Source organism: Mirounga leonina, unplaced genomic scaffold (assembly GCF_011800145.1).
Source record: "Mirounga leonina isolate KUSES-001 unplaced genomic scaffold, KU_Mleo_1.0 Mir_125, whole genome shotgun sequence".
NCBI lineage: Eukaryota > Metazoa > Chordata > Mammalia > Carnivora > Phocidae > Mirounga > Mirounga leonina.
Genome location: NW_023270305.1, coordinates 27,446,121 through 27,458,589, shown reverse-complemented (window position 1 = coordinate 27,458,589; position 12,469 = coordinate 27,446,121). Strand labels below are relative to the sequence as shown.

The following is a 12,469-nucleotide window of genomic DNA, read 5'->3' as shown; positions in this document are numbered from 1 at the left end:
AGGAGAGAGCAAGAGACGTGCCCCCTTCCGCTTCCGGGTCACACGCCGGAAGTGTGGGTGGGGCGTGTCCCGGTGAAAGTGCGGAGCGGACCCGCGGCCTTCTGGGCGGGGTGGGCGGGGCCGAGACCCCCGGGTCCGCGAATCCCTGGATCCCCCACTCGGGTTCCGGCCACCTGCTGCGACTGTAGGCCCACCGCGGATAGGCTTCCACCGTCGCATTGCTTCCAGGACCCCTCACATCGTAGCGAAACGTCCGCCTGCTTAGCCCCCTCTCCCAACCCAAGCGCTTTTCTACCCATTTCTTCCTGACTCTGGCCACCGTCCTGTGAGCTGTGCTGGCGAGGGGTGCTAACTAGCTCCTTTTCCAGTTGAGGAAACGGAAGCACCCAGCGAGCGATTTAAGAGTGTGTGTATGAGAATTACCGATAATCATCTTTTGGGTTTCAATTCTGTATTTAACAATTGAAAGAAAACTCTTGTCTCCCACCTGTTCACCTAAAACCCATGCGTGTCAACAAGACCCTGTTCTGGGCCGGCCGGGGCCTCCTATTTGCACCCAAATGCTTGTCTCATTCCTTCGCAGAGCCCAGGCAGCTGCCCTCTTGGCAGGACCAGCTCCCTGAAGGCAGTGACTTAATTTCTTCCTCAGCAGCAAAGGCCCCGGGTCCAGGAGGCACCGCTGCCTTCCCACCCCAATCAACCAACCAGTTCTCACCTATGGAATGGCAACTCAGAGCTGAGCGGTTACCTCACTTAGAGCCTGTTGGCTTTTGAAAGAGGAACGAAAGGGAAGATATGTATTAAGCCAAAGGAATTCATCCTCTGTAGCAGTCTCTGGGCCAAATTTGACCTGCAGGGGTATTTTGTTTGGCTGTCTATTGACTCCTTACTTAAAAATTGGGATAGTTCTTGGAAAATCTGGACTTTTAGCATCTATGGAGAAATCAGAACGCTGGCCACATGAGACCCTCATTCCTACATGGCCTTCTTGCCCAGTGCTAATCAGCAACTTGCTGTTCTTAGAGGATACACATGCTCCTCCCACTGCTCCTGTTTTCTCATACCTGGCCCCTGTAGGCATGGAGTTTGCAGCCCTGACTGTGTTTTTGTCTAACTGGGCCTTCCAAGAGACAGTCAAGTCCTTGTGGCAGCTCTGCTCTTCAGTGGCTTTGTGACTTTGAGGTAGCTAGCTAGCTACCTGGTCTCTCTGGGTGAGCACCATTTTGTCATCCTTAAAATTGAAGCAGTAAAACTTCCCCCCATGTGTGTTGTGATTAAATGAGGTAGTGTGTTTAAAAGCACCAGTGAATTGTCTGACTCAAGGTGGGGGCTCACTGAAGGTTATTTGAATCTGAATCCTCAAGACTGACTTTTATTTTATGGCCATCCTGTGGTTCACCCACTTGACACAAAAGAACCTGAAAAATATTTCAGGGATTCTGCTCTGCGTTTCTAGAGGAGTAGTATTCATGTTCACAGTCAAGCCTGGGCTGTGGGCAAATCCGTGAAGCAGAGGAGGTATGGGGAATGACTACTCATGGGAACAAGTTTTCTCATTGGGGTGATGGAAATGTTTTAGAGTTAGATTATGGGGATAGGTGCACAACTCTGAATGCAGATTAAAAATCGCTGAATCATACATCTTATTCCTTTTAAGATTTTATTTATTTATTTTACAGAGAGAATGAGAGAGCACAAGCAGGGGGAGCAGCAGGAGAAGCAGGCTCCTCACCAAGCAGGGAGACTGATGCGGGGCCTGATCCCAGGACCCTGGGACCACAACTTGAGCGAAAGGCAGACGCTCAACCATCTGAGCCACCCAGGCACCCCTTGTTTTTCGTTTTTGTTTTTTTACTATTAACAGGATTATCCCCAGGAAGCTGAAGGACCCGAAGCACCCTGACAAGCACAGACCCTTGGTGGGGGGCGTTCATTACCACGTTGGATTCAGCTTTAATTTTCATCCAGTCTATGTGTGCCCATTGGGCTGCCTCTCTCCAGAGATTGAGAATTCAATATTCCCTACTGTCAGGCCTGGACACAAGGTTACCTAGCCTCTTGGGCCCTGCATTCCTGTACCTTAAGATCTGTCACTTCATTTAGTAACCTCTCAAATATTATATGTGCACTGAACTTTGTGAGCACTTTTAGGGACTCAGAGAAAAACGAGACGCAGTTAGAACCTTTGAGAAGTTATAGTCTTGGAGAAATGAAACGTACCATTTTGCACACATATATGTGCAATTTAATAGCTAGGTGGGGGGTGTCTGGGTGGCTCAGTTGGTTAAGCGTCCAACTCTTGGTTTCGGCTCAGGTCATGATCGCAGGGTTGTGAGGTTGATCCCCACATCAGACTCCATGCTCAGCGGGGAGTCTACTCAAGATTATCTCTCTCCATCTCCCTCTGCACCCCCCACCACTCTCTCTCTCTCTCTCAAATAAATAAACCCTTAAAAAAATTTTTTTAAATAAAAAAAAAAGCTGGTGCACCTGGGTGACTCAGTCGGTTACGTGTCTGCCTTCAGTCATGATCCTGGGGTCCTGGGATCAAGCCCAGCATAGGGCTCTCTGCTCAGCAGAGAGCCTGCTTCTCCCTCTCCCTCTACCTGCAGCTCCCCCTGCTTTTGCTCTCTCGGTCTCTCTCTCTCTGTCTCTCTCTCTCTCTGTCTCTCTGTCAAATAAATAAATAAAATCTTTTTAAAAATAAAATAAATTTTTAAAAAACTGTAAGATACCAAAAAAGGAAAATTCCGTATGTTCCCATACCTCCTCACCTTCCCCCCTTAACTACAGCCCCCCAGCACTGCCTCTGTCAGAAAGTCTCTCTTTTGTGTCCCGCCCGCTGCTCCATTGCAGGGTATTCAGTAAACTTCTAGCTCCTTAAAAACAAACAAACAAACAAAAAACCCAAAAAACAAAAACAAACAAAAAAAACTGTGCAGTAAGCGCCACAAGGGGGCGCTGAGGGAGATCAGAGAAGTCACTTGATTCAGGGGTATGAACAAGAGTTCACAGTCGTAAAGGATGGCTAGGATTTCAGAAGAGGCAAGGAGTGGGGGAGATTTCAAGGGAATAGAGAAGAAGCAAAGTATGAACGTGGGAAGACAAAGACATGTCCTAGGAACTGTTAGGAACTCCAGTTGAGGGAAGGGCAAATGTAAGGAATGGAACAATGTAATATAATTTGGATAGATAAAATTTAGAATCTCTTGAAAACATAATGCCATTGTAAAGAGTTTTTACTTTATTCTAGGAGACCATAGGAAGCCATACAGATTTCTGGGGGGGGGGGGGGGCTGTTTGTTTTTTGCAGCTTTATAGCAGGTGTTTGATTAGAGGGAATAACATCTAGATTAAGCAAAAACTTACTATTTATCACATGGCAAGCATTTTCAAAGTACCACTTTGGCATACATGGTCTCATTTAACCCCCATAAAGCCCTATTAAATATATTTCCCCCATTTTAGCAATGAAGAAATCGAGGCCCAGAGAAGATAACTGACTTGCCTGACCTCACCTACCTCAAAGCCAGGCTGTCTCATTCCAGACCTTCTGTATAGGGGCTTCCTCACAGAGCTGGGCAGGAGGAAGGTGATTCCCATAGTGCTAGGTAAGGTGTAGGTGAGAGAGTGGGGTGTAGGGGGTACTAGAGGCAGAGAGTACAGCTGGGAGGCTATTGAAGGAGGCAGAGCAAGAGATGAGGTGTGCCTGATAGGGATGCCACAGGCAGGGGGAATGAAATGTTAGAAAGGTGAGCGAAATTCAAAGGGACTTGGTGATTGTCTCTAGTGTGTCCAGGAAGCCCTTAGGTCGCCGGAACTCTTGGGGTTGGATAAGAGGAGTGCTGGGTCACCAAAAAGCCCCTGGTAACTTGCGTACCAGGTGGTGAAATGCCTCCTGATCTAGGATTGAACATTCACATTCTGGGGTTCGAGGGAGGCTGAATTGAATGACCCCAGTAAACACCATGTCCTCCATGGAGAAGGGATTCAGTAGATGGTAGTTTCCTCTCCATTAGCCTAGAACATCAGATCACCCAGTCATGCACACTTTTGAACTACTCCATTCCTTTACTTCTTCATTTAGCAAAATTGTATTGTCTCCATGCCAGTCATCACACTAGGTTCCAGGGCTGCACCAGCAAACAAAACATTCTATGCAAATGAATGTTTAAGATTTAACCAGGTCGTGACAAAATTGATTTTCTAATTAATTCATCTGGTGTAGGTCTCTAACAGGCTTTGCTCCCTTTCGGGTCTTTGCCGTCGGGAGCAAAGCCCTTGTATTAACCAAGAGGCAGTTTGATGTAGTGGTTAAAAGCATGGACTCTTGTGTCAGGCTGCTGGGGGGCAAATCTCAGCTTCACTCCTTCCTAGCTGTGCATTCTTACGTCAGTTCTTAGTGCCTCAGGTGCACCCCCTGTTGAACTGAGATAGTTTTACCCACTCCTGAGGAGTGCTGGGCACCTAGAACTCCGCCAGGAAATAAGAGTAAGGGTAAAGGACTGTCCAACAGAGCTGTGTTTCTCAAGAGCGTTTATGAAATACTTTGTGTCTAGAGGCAGTCTGTGATTGAACACAGGAAAACTGTCTCATTCCTTGTCATACCCTTGCTTTCTTATTATAAATGGTCTTACCTGATGGCCCTTCCACCCAAAACTTCGTTCTGAATGGCTGCTGGCTCTTCTCCGAACTCCAGCCCTCACGTGGAAGATGACCGTTCGCCAGGACCAGGCGTCTCCAGTAGCATGGCTGTAGGCTGGCTGAATGTTGTGTACTGGGGCTACAGTGTGAGGCTAAGTATGTCACCTCACTGGGTGACTGATTTGCAGGGCCTCCTGAGAACTCATTTTGGGGTGCAAGTTGCCATAGGCTTGTTGAGAAATGAAATAACGCCCTAACTATATGAGGTAGACTCCTTGTAAGGCCAGTCACACATCAAGGTGTGGCTCATACTGGTTCTGTGATGGATCCGTTCCTAACGAGGCAGCTGGTGGCTTGAGGTTTCAAGGACTGGCTTCTGCCACAGATGGGGGACAGACGGTTGTACCAAGATGAGTCTCCTCCTTGTACTGGGCAGCTCCTCTGTTAGGCTTCCCCCTCCCTACTATCCCATTCCCTCCAGTTTCCATTGCAGAATAGAGCTTTTAAAAGAAAAAACAGGGGCACCTGGCTGCTTCGGTAGGAAGAACATGCAACTCTTGATCTCGGGGGTGTGAGTTTGAGCCCCATTTGGGCGTAGAGATTACTTAAATAAACTTTAAAATAAAGAAAGAAACAAAGAAAAAAAGAGAAAGAGCAAACAGGCCATATCTGCACTGCGTCTCACCACACCCCTGCCCACCTTCCTCTCTGGGCCCTGATTTTCTTTCCTCTTGACAGTTCCAACTCTCTGACCGTTAATCTCCCCAAGCTGCAGACTGCCAGCGGGGACGAAATCCAAATCCCAAGCCCCAGTGATTTTTTCCTGAGGCACTGTAGCCTTCTTAACTGTGTACCCAACCAACTTTTTAAAAAGCCAACGAGCATGGACCCAGCACTTGTCATGCACTTGTGACTGGGCCAGGTGAAAGGAGGGTCACCACATGTGAGCTCTTCTCAGGGGCAGATACCAGCAGCTGGGGCAGGCTGAGTGAAGGCTTAGAATGCTAATTCCTGCCAGAGACCAAGGTGCCAAGGAAATAGGAAGAGAAAGCATACACCAGTGTGCCTATCACACCAGTACCTCAGGAGCCCCTTGGGGGTCCTCTGCAATTGGTCTTCTCCCCTCTCCCCACCAGAGATAACCACTTCCCTGACTTTTTTTTTTATTAGCCAGGCCCTTGCTTTTCTTCATAGTCTTACTACTTATGTATGGTCTCGAAACAACATATTGCTCAGTTTTGAAAAAATGAGTAGCAAGCACAATACCCTGCCATGCAAAGAGAGGGCAATATGGTTCCAATAGATAGAGGCAGCAGAAGGTCAAAGCAGAATGCCTGCATCAGAGGCTGGCCTCAGTTCCCCTGAGCGTCTGGGGCTACTGCAGGCCGTGGGCGGGTGAGGCCACAAAGGAGGCCTGGAAGCACAGGGTTCGGGGCAGTTGGGCATCTAGCAGGGTCGTGGTATGGACAGGTACAGCTTCTTGGAAAGCGGTACATGTGAGGGGTTTTCGTTGTCACTATTTATTTTATTTTTTAGAGATTTTATTTATTAATTTGACAGAGATAGAGAGAGAGCACAAGTAGGCAGAGTGGCAGGCAGAGGGAGAGGGAGAAGCAGGCTCTCTGCTGAGCAGGGAGCCAGATGTGGGGCTTGATCCCAGGACCCTGAGATCATGACCAGAGCCGAAAGCAGCCGCTTTACCAACTGAGCCACCCAGGTGCCCCTGTTGTCATTTTTTAAAACTCTGCATGGCCCAAACTCTGTCTTTATTCTACTCTCACACTTGTTTAGTAGTTTGGCTAAGTATAAAATTCTAGATTTGGAAACCATTTATCTTCTTGCTTCTAGTGCAATGCTGAGAAGGCTGACACCCTGCTTCCTGATCCTGTGTGTGTGACTTGTTTCTGTCCTGAGTGTTCTGAAACTTTATGATAAAGTACCTTGGTGTCAGTTCATTTCCATCCATGTGCTGGACACTCAGTCTCACTCTGAAAACTCATGTCCTCCAGCTACCGGATACAGGCTTTATTCCTTCCTCGGCATGATTTCCTCCTCTCCATTTTCTCTGTTCTTTTTGGGCCCCCTGATTGTCCTATGTGGGACCTACTTGGCAACCCTTATAATTTCTCTCCACCCTTTTCTAGCCCTTGGCATTTTCACTCTAATCTGGGGAGATTTCTTCTGTTTTACCCTTCAGTCTCTATAGCACCCGCCATGCTTGTACATTCCCCCACTCCACACCTTTGCTCCTTTGTCAGCCAAGAACACCTGCGGCCAGTCTTGACCCTTCCAAGGCAGATGGGCCACCACCTCTTCCTCAAGGCCTCCCTGGTCTCACCTTCAGAGTCAGTTGAACATTTACCAGCTACTCACTGAAAATAGGTGAACAAATATAAATAAATACTATTTCAAACAAAAATAGTAAGGAAGGATTCTAGAATCCTTAGTTATGAGACCTCCCCTGTGCTGGCTGTGAAGTAATCATCCTTCAGCTCCAAACCCACCTTCTATTCTGGGCCACCCTGCACACCACATTTCTGCTCTGCCAGCCGCTCCCAGTTAGGTTACGCCAAGGGGAGGCACATGAAGGAGACTGCAGGGCTGGAGAAAAAAGCACTTGCTCCCACTTGTCCGCTTCCCGAGCCTGTGAGCGCACCCCAGCGGCGCTGCTTCGTATGGGCGGGGGCAGTTCCTTCCCACAGGGGCAGTTTGCAGAGCTTCCAGCGTGCGCGTGCGCAGAACCAGCTACACCCTGTCCCTCGTCAGACGCCAGCACCAGCTGAGCAGCACGCCTCCTCTGGGGGCAGTTTCTGCACTGCAGAGCCCTCTTGAAGTCTTTTTGATGTTTTGCTCTTGGTTCCTTTTGTTTTCCCGCCCTGGTGTGGTTGCTTCCCGCGGTTACTACTTGATACTTGAGACGCCCTACACACCTAGTCAATAGTTCTTTGTAATAAGTTCTTGGTTCGTGTTACAGGTTTGTCTCCTGACTAGACGACTCTCACTGTTACAACTCCCACCTTTATTTTACAGAAACTCTCATCTTTATCTTTTTTTTTTTTTAATTTATTGAGAAAGAGAATGAGAGAGAGCATGAGAGTGGGGAGAGTCAGAGGGAGAAGCAGACTCCCTGCTGAGCAGGGAGCCCGACGTGGGACTCGATGTGGAACTCGATCCCGGGACTCCACAATCATGACCCGAGCCGAACGAAGGCTGTCGCTTAAACAGAGCCACCCAGGCGCCCCTCTCATCTTTATCTTAAAGGAGGTGATGGAGACAGAGGGACACTTTTAAGGCAATATCCTGAATTCAGTGCTCTTGTTTATCCATAAGAATAGGAGATGGTTTCCCGAACGGGGCTTCCATTTTGACAAAGTGATAGTTCTCTCCTGTTTTTGCCAAGGACATCTATGGGTGAACCTGAGCATTTCAGCCCCCAGTGGCTTCATTTCTTTTCCCACACTGGCCAAATTTCTTCCTGGCACAGGGGGACTTTTCACCTTTAGGTCTTCAGGTGCCCACTCTCCTCCAATTACATTTTTTGTGTCCTGATCGCTCCTTCAGCAGGAAGAGGGAGGGCACCTCTGATTCCTTAGCGTTTCCTTCCAGGGAATGGCCTCCCTGTTCTCTGGTTCTGCAGTATTTTTAATTCCTAAGGAACTGTCACCAGATTTCACGTTGGAAAACCCAGTTGTAAATGAATCCCACTCATCCTTATCCAGGGAAAATGATCTCTAATGTTACGGGAAAGATTTGTTATGAAAAAGTCCTCTGTACTTGGATTCAGAAGATCTGGAACAGCTTGCTCCCAGAGCTTCCTGATAAGCAGGGAAATTTGGGAAACTGTTCTATTTCCTTCCTGGGGAAATAAAAAAAAATCTTGTTTAGCAGAGCTCCAGAAGGGAACTTTCCAGTCAGCCATCCCCAAAGGACAAAGGAAATTTATCTTCATTAGAAATTCAACCACCTCCACCACCCACTGCAGCTCCACACAGTCCGAATTATCATTGCAGAGACGGGGCAGGGACAACATAAACAAGAGAAACTTAATCCGGAATGAACAATGTTGAGATATCAACCCACTGAGGCTCTATACAGCCTATGACAGAGATACAAATGCAATACTGTCCCGTTTAATCTGACAAAGGTTTTTCTTTTCATCCCTGATTTGAGGATATGCTCATGTGGAAATCTTACAAAGGTATGCAAATGAAACCACCACCTTTTCTTTCATAAATCATTCTTATCCAAAAGAATAAAATGTGATGAACTCAGGACTGTTGGAAGAATCCAAGGCAATTTGGTGACAGTGGAACCCAGAGAGGAGCACTCTGCTTCTCTAGTCAGATACGAACAGTGCATCTGGGATACCCGATGAGCACATGAGCAAATGGGCTCTGCTTTGCTCTACTGAACAGAATCATCCCTGGCAAACAGGACGAGAGAGAAGCGTGCTGCACTAAGAGAGGGCACGGGCTTGGCTAGTCGCACTCCCAGGAGTAAGAGCAGAGCAGGGGGACGGCACTCACCTGGCATGGGGAAAGGTGTGGGAGGCTTCATCCCCAGCAGGACAGGTATGGATCCTCACTCAGCATCACCCCCTTTTCCATTAAAGCATGTTCACAAGTCTACCCTCTCAATATAGCAGAGCAGGTAACATTTTGGGCACAATTGGGGAAGCACACTGTGGGGTGTGTGTTTTGTTTTGTGCAAGTTTTTGGCTTAGAAGCAAGTTCTTTATTATCAAGAGTTATCTCCAATTATATACTTCACTGCCTCTGATCCAAGATCTCTGTTTACCTAAAGAAGGGTGACAGGGTGCTCTAGCAGAGACCCACGACCTGCCAAGGATAGAATTACTTGGATCAACATCTACAAGCAGAGCCTATGATCCGAGCAGCATATAGCACAGTAGCTAAGAATGAAGACTTTAGAAGCATATTACTTGGTTCAAGGTCAGTCTCTGACGGCTGTCTGCCCTTAGGCAGTTTCCTTTACCTTGAAGTACCTATTTCTCTCTGTAAAATGGGAGTGATAAAAGTATGTTCCTCTCAGAGATGCCAAGAAGGCTAGGTGAAGTAATCCACAGAAGGTACTTAGGAGTCACTTAACAAAGGTTAGCAATTTTTACTACCATCACTCTCCAGCAGAATTCATAGGCCCAAGGGACCCAATCTGGAAATCTGACCTCCAGCCAGTGGTTCATCTCTCCTCTACTCTGCTACAAGACAAATCCTCTCAGCCCTTAAGTGTTTCCTGCCTTTACTGACATGTGGCTATCATCTAGCTAACAAGACTACATCCCCCCTTAAGGGAAAGGACCAGCTCTAACTTATCTAGAACGTACTCAAATATTTTGTCATGCGTTGTCATTCAGAATGATTTTATTTTAAGGATACACAATATATATACATTTGTAAGTGCACATATGATGTATTTTATGTACATGGCTTAGATAGCTGTTTAAAGACAACCAGTGCCTACTGGGAAATTATTTTCCACAAAAGTGTGGAAAACAACAAAGGTCAACTTAGGAGACAAAAATTAGACATGGATACAAAGTAGGGATATAGGTTTTCCTAATCAAGAACAGTATCCTCACCAGCTCCTCCCTGCCAGGTGGTCACCCCAGGGCAGAAAACTTTAATCACAGACGGAGCTTCAGGGTGCTGGTGCCCAGAGTGTGAGGGCGAAAAGGAAAAGAGCGACAGACAAAGCAGCTGGTGCTTTGGTAGTGGGCTACAGCTTTGCCCCCCGCCCGCCGCACGGCAGCACCCAGACCGGACACGTCCTGGTCACTGAAGAAGCGATGAGCCCCCTTCTGCCAACTTTTCTCGGGCAAATTCAATCCCCTTGCCTCACCAGAATGTCGGAAAGGTCCTTGGTTCCTTCCAGCTTTAGATTCTGAAGGAAGACCAAACACATGAACTTCAGCATACTGAAAATACAAGAATCATAATACAGATTCTAATCAAGGTAACAGGGGAGTGACTATAAAGAATGAACTTTGCCCCAGGACTGTAAGTAAAATTATGTAAGAGCAAATCTAATTTGCATGATAAAGCTAATTCCAAATCCTTGCCAACTGCAGGGGAAAAAAGCAAAAAGCAAGACTTCCTCGGCCCTGGGTCCGGAAGCAACCTCTCTCTGTAAAGGGCCCAAGAGCGAAGCTCTGTGCTCTGGCAGGAGCTAAGAGAAGTGGATGGCCACCAGGAGACACAATACGTGCCTGTTAACCGCGTCCATGCGTGGCCTTCCCCAGGCCCTCCCCATCACTGCCCATCGCCTCAGCCCTGGGGATGGCCACGACAGCGCCCTTTCTCTCCCACCTACGCAGGCCTTTCCCTACCTCGCAGCTCTTCCCCACCTAACACCCCCACTCCCACCCCGTGAATTCCCCACCAGTCCGGTCACTTGTTTCCCTCAGGATCAACGACTAAGCTCGCCACCAGCACGCTGCCCCCTCACTGGGCTCCGGAGGCAGGCACGAGGCGCGGGCACTCAGCGACTGCCCTACCCTTGCTGGTGCACCTTCCTGCACTGCTAACGAGGGAAAGCTGAAACCACAACCCCCCCAAGTGTGGCTTCTGCGGCCTGGGTTCCAAGTGGGTTCGGCCTGGCTAATCAGCTGCACCATGCAGCCCCGCGTCCATCACCACGTCCCAAGCACTTCCCAGGGGAGCTCATTACCAGAGTGGCCGCCGAAGAGTCCAGATGGGAGTGAAGGACCGTGAGAAAGGCCACAAAAAGAGTCATGTTCTCGTATTAAGTATTATGAGATTTCTCTTGGTGGCTCTAAGCTCTGAGTTACCACAGATCCCTGTAGATGATCATGGTCGTTGACACGGCCAGTGGTACCAGCCAAATTTTCTCAAATAGCCCAAAGCCAAGCCCCAGTAATGGCCTCAGTGCTGAGCCCAGTGGTTCCCGGTCTGGAGCATCTCCCCATCCTTCAAACGCTGAGCGCTCTGGGCCCTAAAGACACACTTGATCACAGCAAAATGAACAACACCGGCCCCACTGCTGGGGGAAGCAGAGCTGTGCTGGAGCCAGAGCATTATGGGCCCCAGCGAGGCCACAAAGTCATTAATGCTTTTTAGCAGGGTTTCCTCGGCCCCAGTCTACTTGAGAACCAGTGAGGACCACAGAGCTGCTCTCTCACCGGGGAGAGGCAGGTTTCTGTGGAGACACATAGCCCAGGGCAACACTGATTCTCAGACTGGTGCAATTGAGTGAAGTCAGTAATTCTGAATCTGGACTCAAGATAAGGGTTTCTGAGCTTCGGAGACACCCATGCTTTCAGAGCCTGTGTGTGCTAGGAGAACACACCCAGTGGGAGAGCTCACCAGCACCTACGTCCATAAAGATGGTGTGAGGTTCCAGGCCATCAGGCAGTCACACTTCGGAATGTCAGACAGATGGATGGCTTGTGTGCCCTCCTCCTCTGATGGGGAATCCTCCTCAGAGCCACTTGTGGATTTCTTGTCAGGATGGTAACATTACCTTTTTATTCGTTTTTTTCTCCTAGTTATTTTTCCTTCATGTGATTTGCTTCTGACATCAGGTAACTTAGGCTGCGTCAGGAATGACACGGAGGCGTTCTCACTGCCATCTCCCACCACCACGGGTGGGACTGCATGGCCCCCAGCCTTGTGTTCGTGACTTCTGACCTGGACACACGGTCTCTCCAGTCAACCGTTGGTGCTTCCTGCCTTCCACCCAGCAGCCATGTGAGTTCAGTGCTCCTGGATCACAGCCACCCAGAGTGGCTCTGATGCACAAGGGTTCCCTGACAGGGCCGGAGTTGGGCTGTTCTGCTCATGCCCCA

General features: G+C 48.5%; 1 protein-coding gene across 1 annotated transcript in view; it reads right to left on the bottom strand.

Moving 5' to 3' along the window:
* Positions 1 to 10,007: 10,007 nt before the first annotated feature.
* NCAPH (non-SMC condensin I complex subunit H) overlaps positions 10,008 to 12,469 on the bottom strand; it is a 35,174-nt gene continuing 32,712 nt past the window's right edge. The window contains exon 18 of the mRNA XM_035001001.1: positions 10,008 to 10,545. Within this exon, the coding sequence (XP_034856892.1) occupies positions 10,486 to 10,545 (60 nt within the window). The 3' untranslated portion in view covers positions 10,008 to 10,485. The remainder of the gene's footprint in view (positions 10,546 to 12,469) is intronic.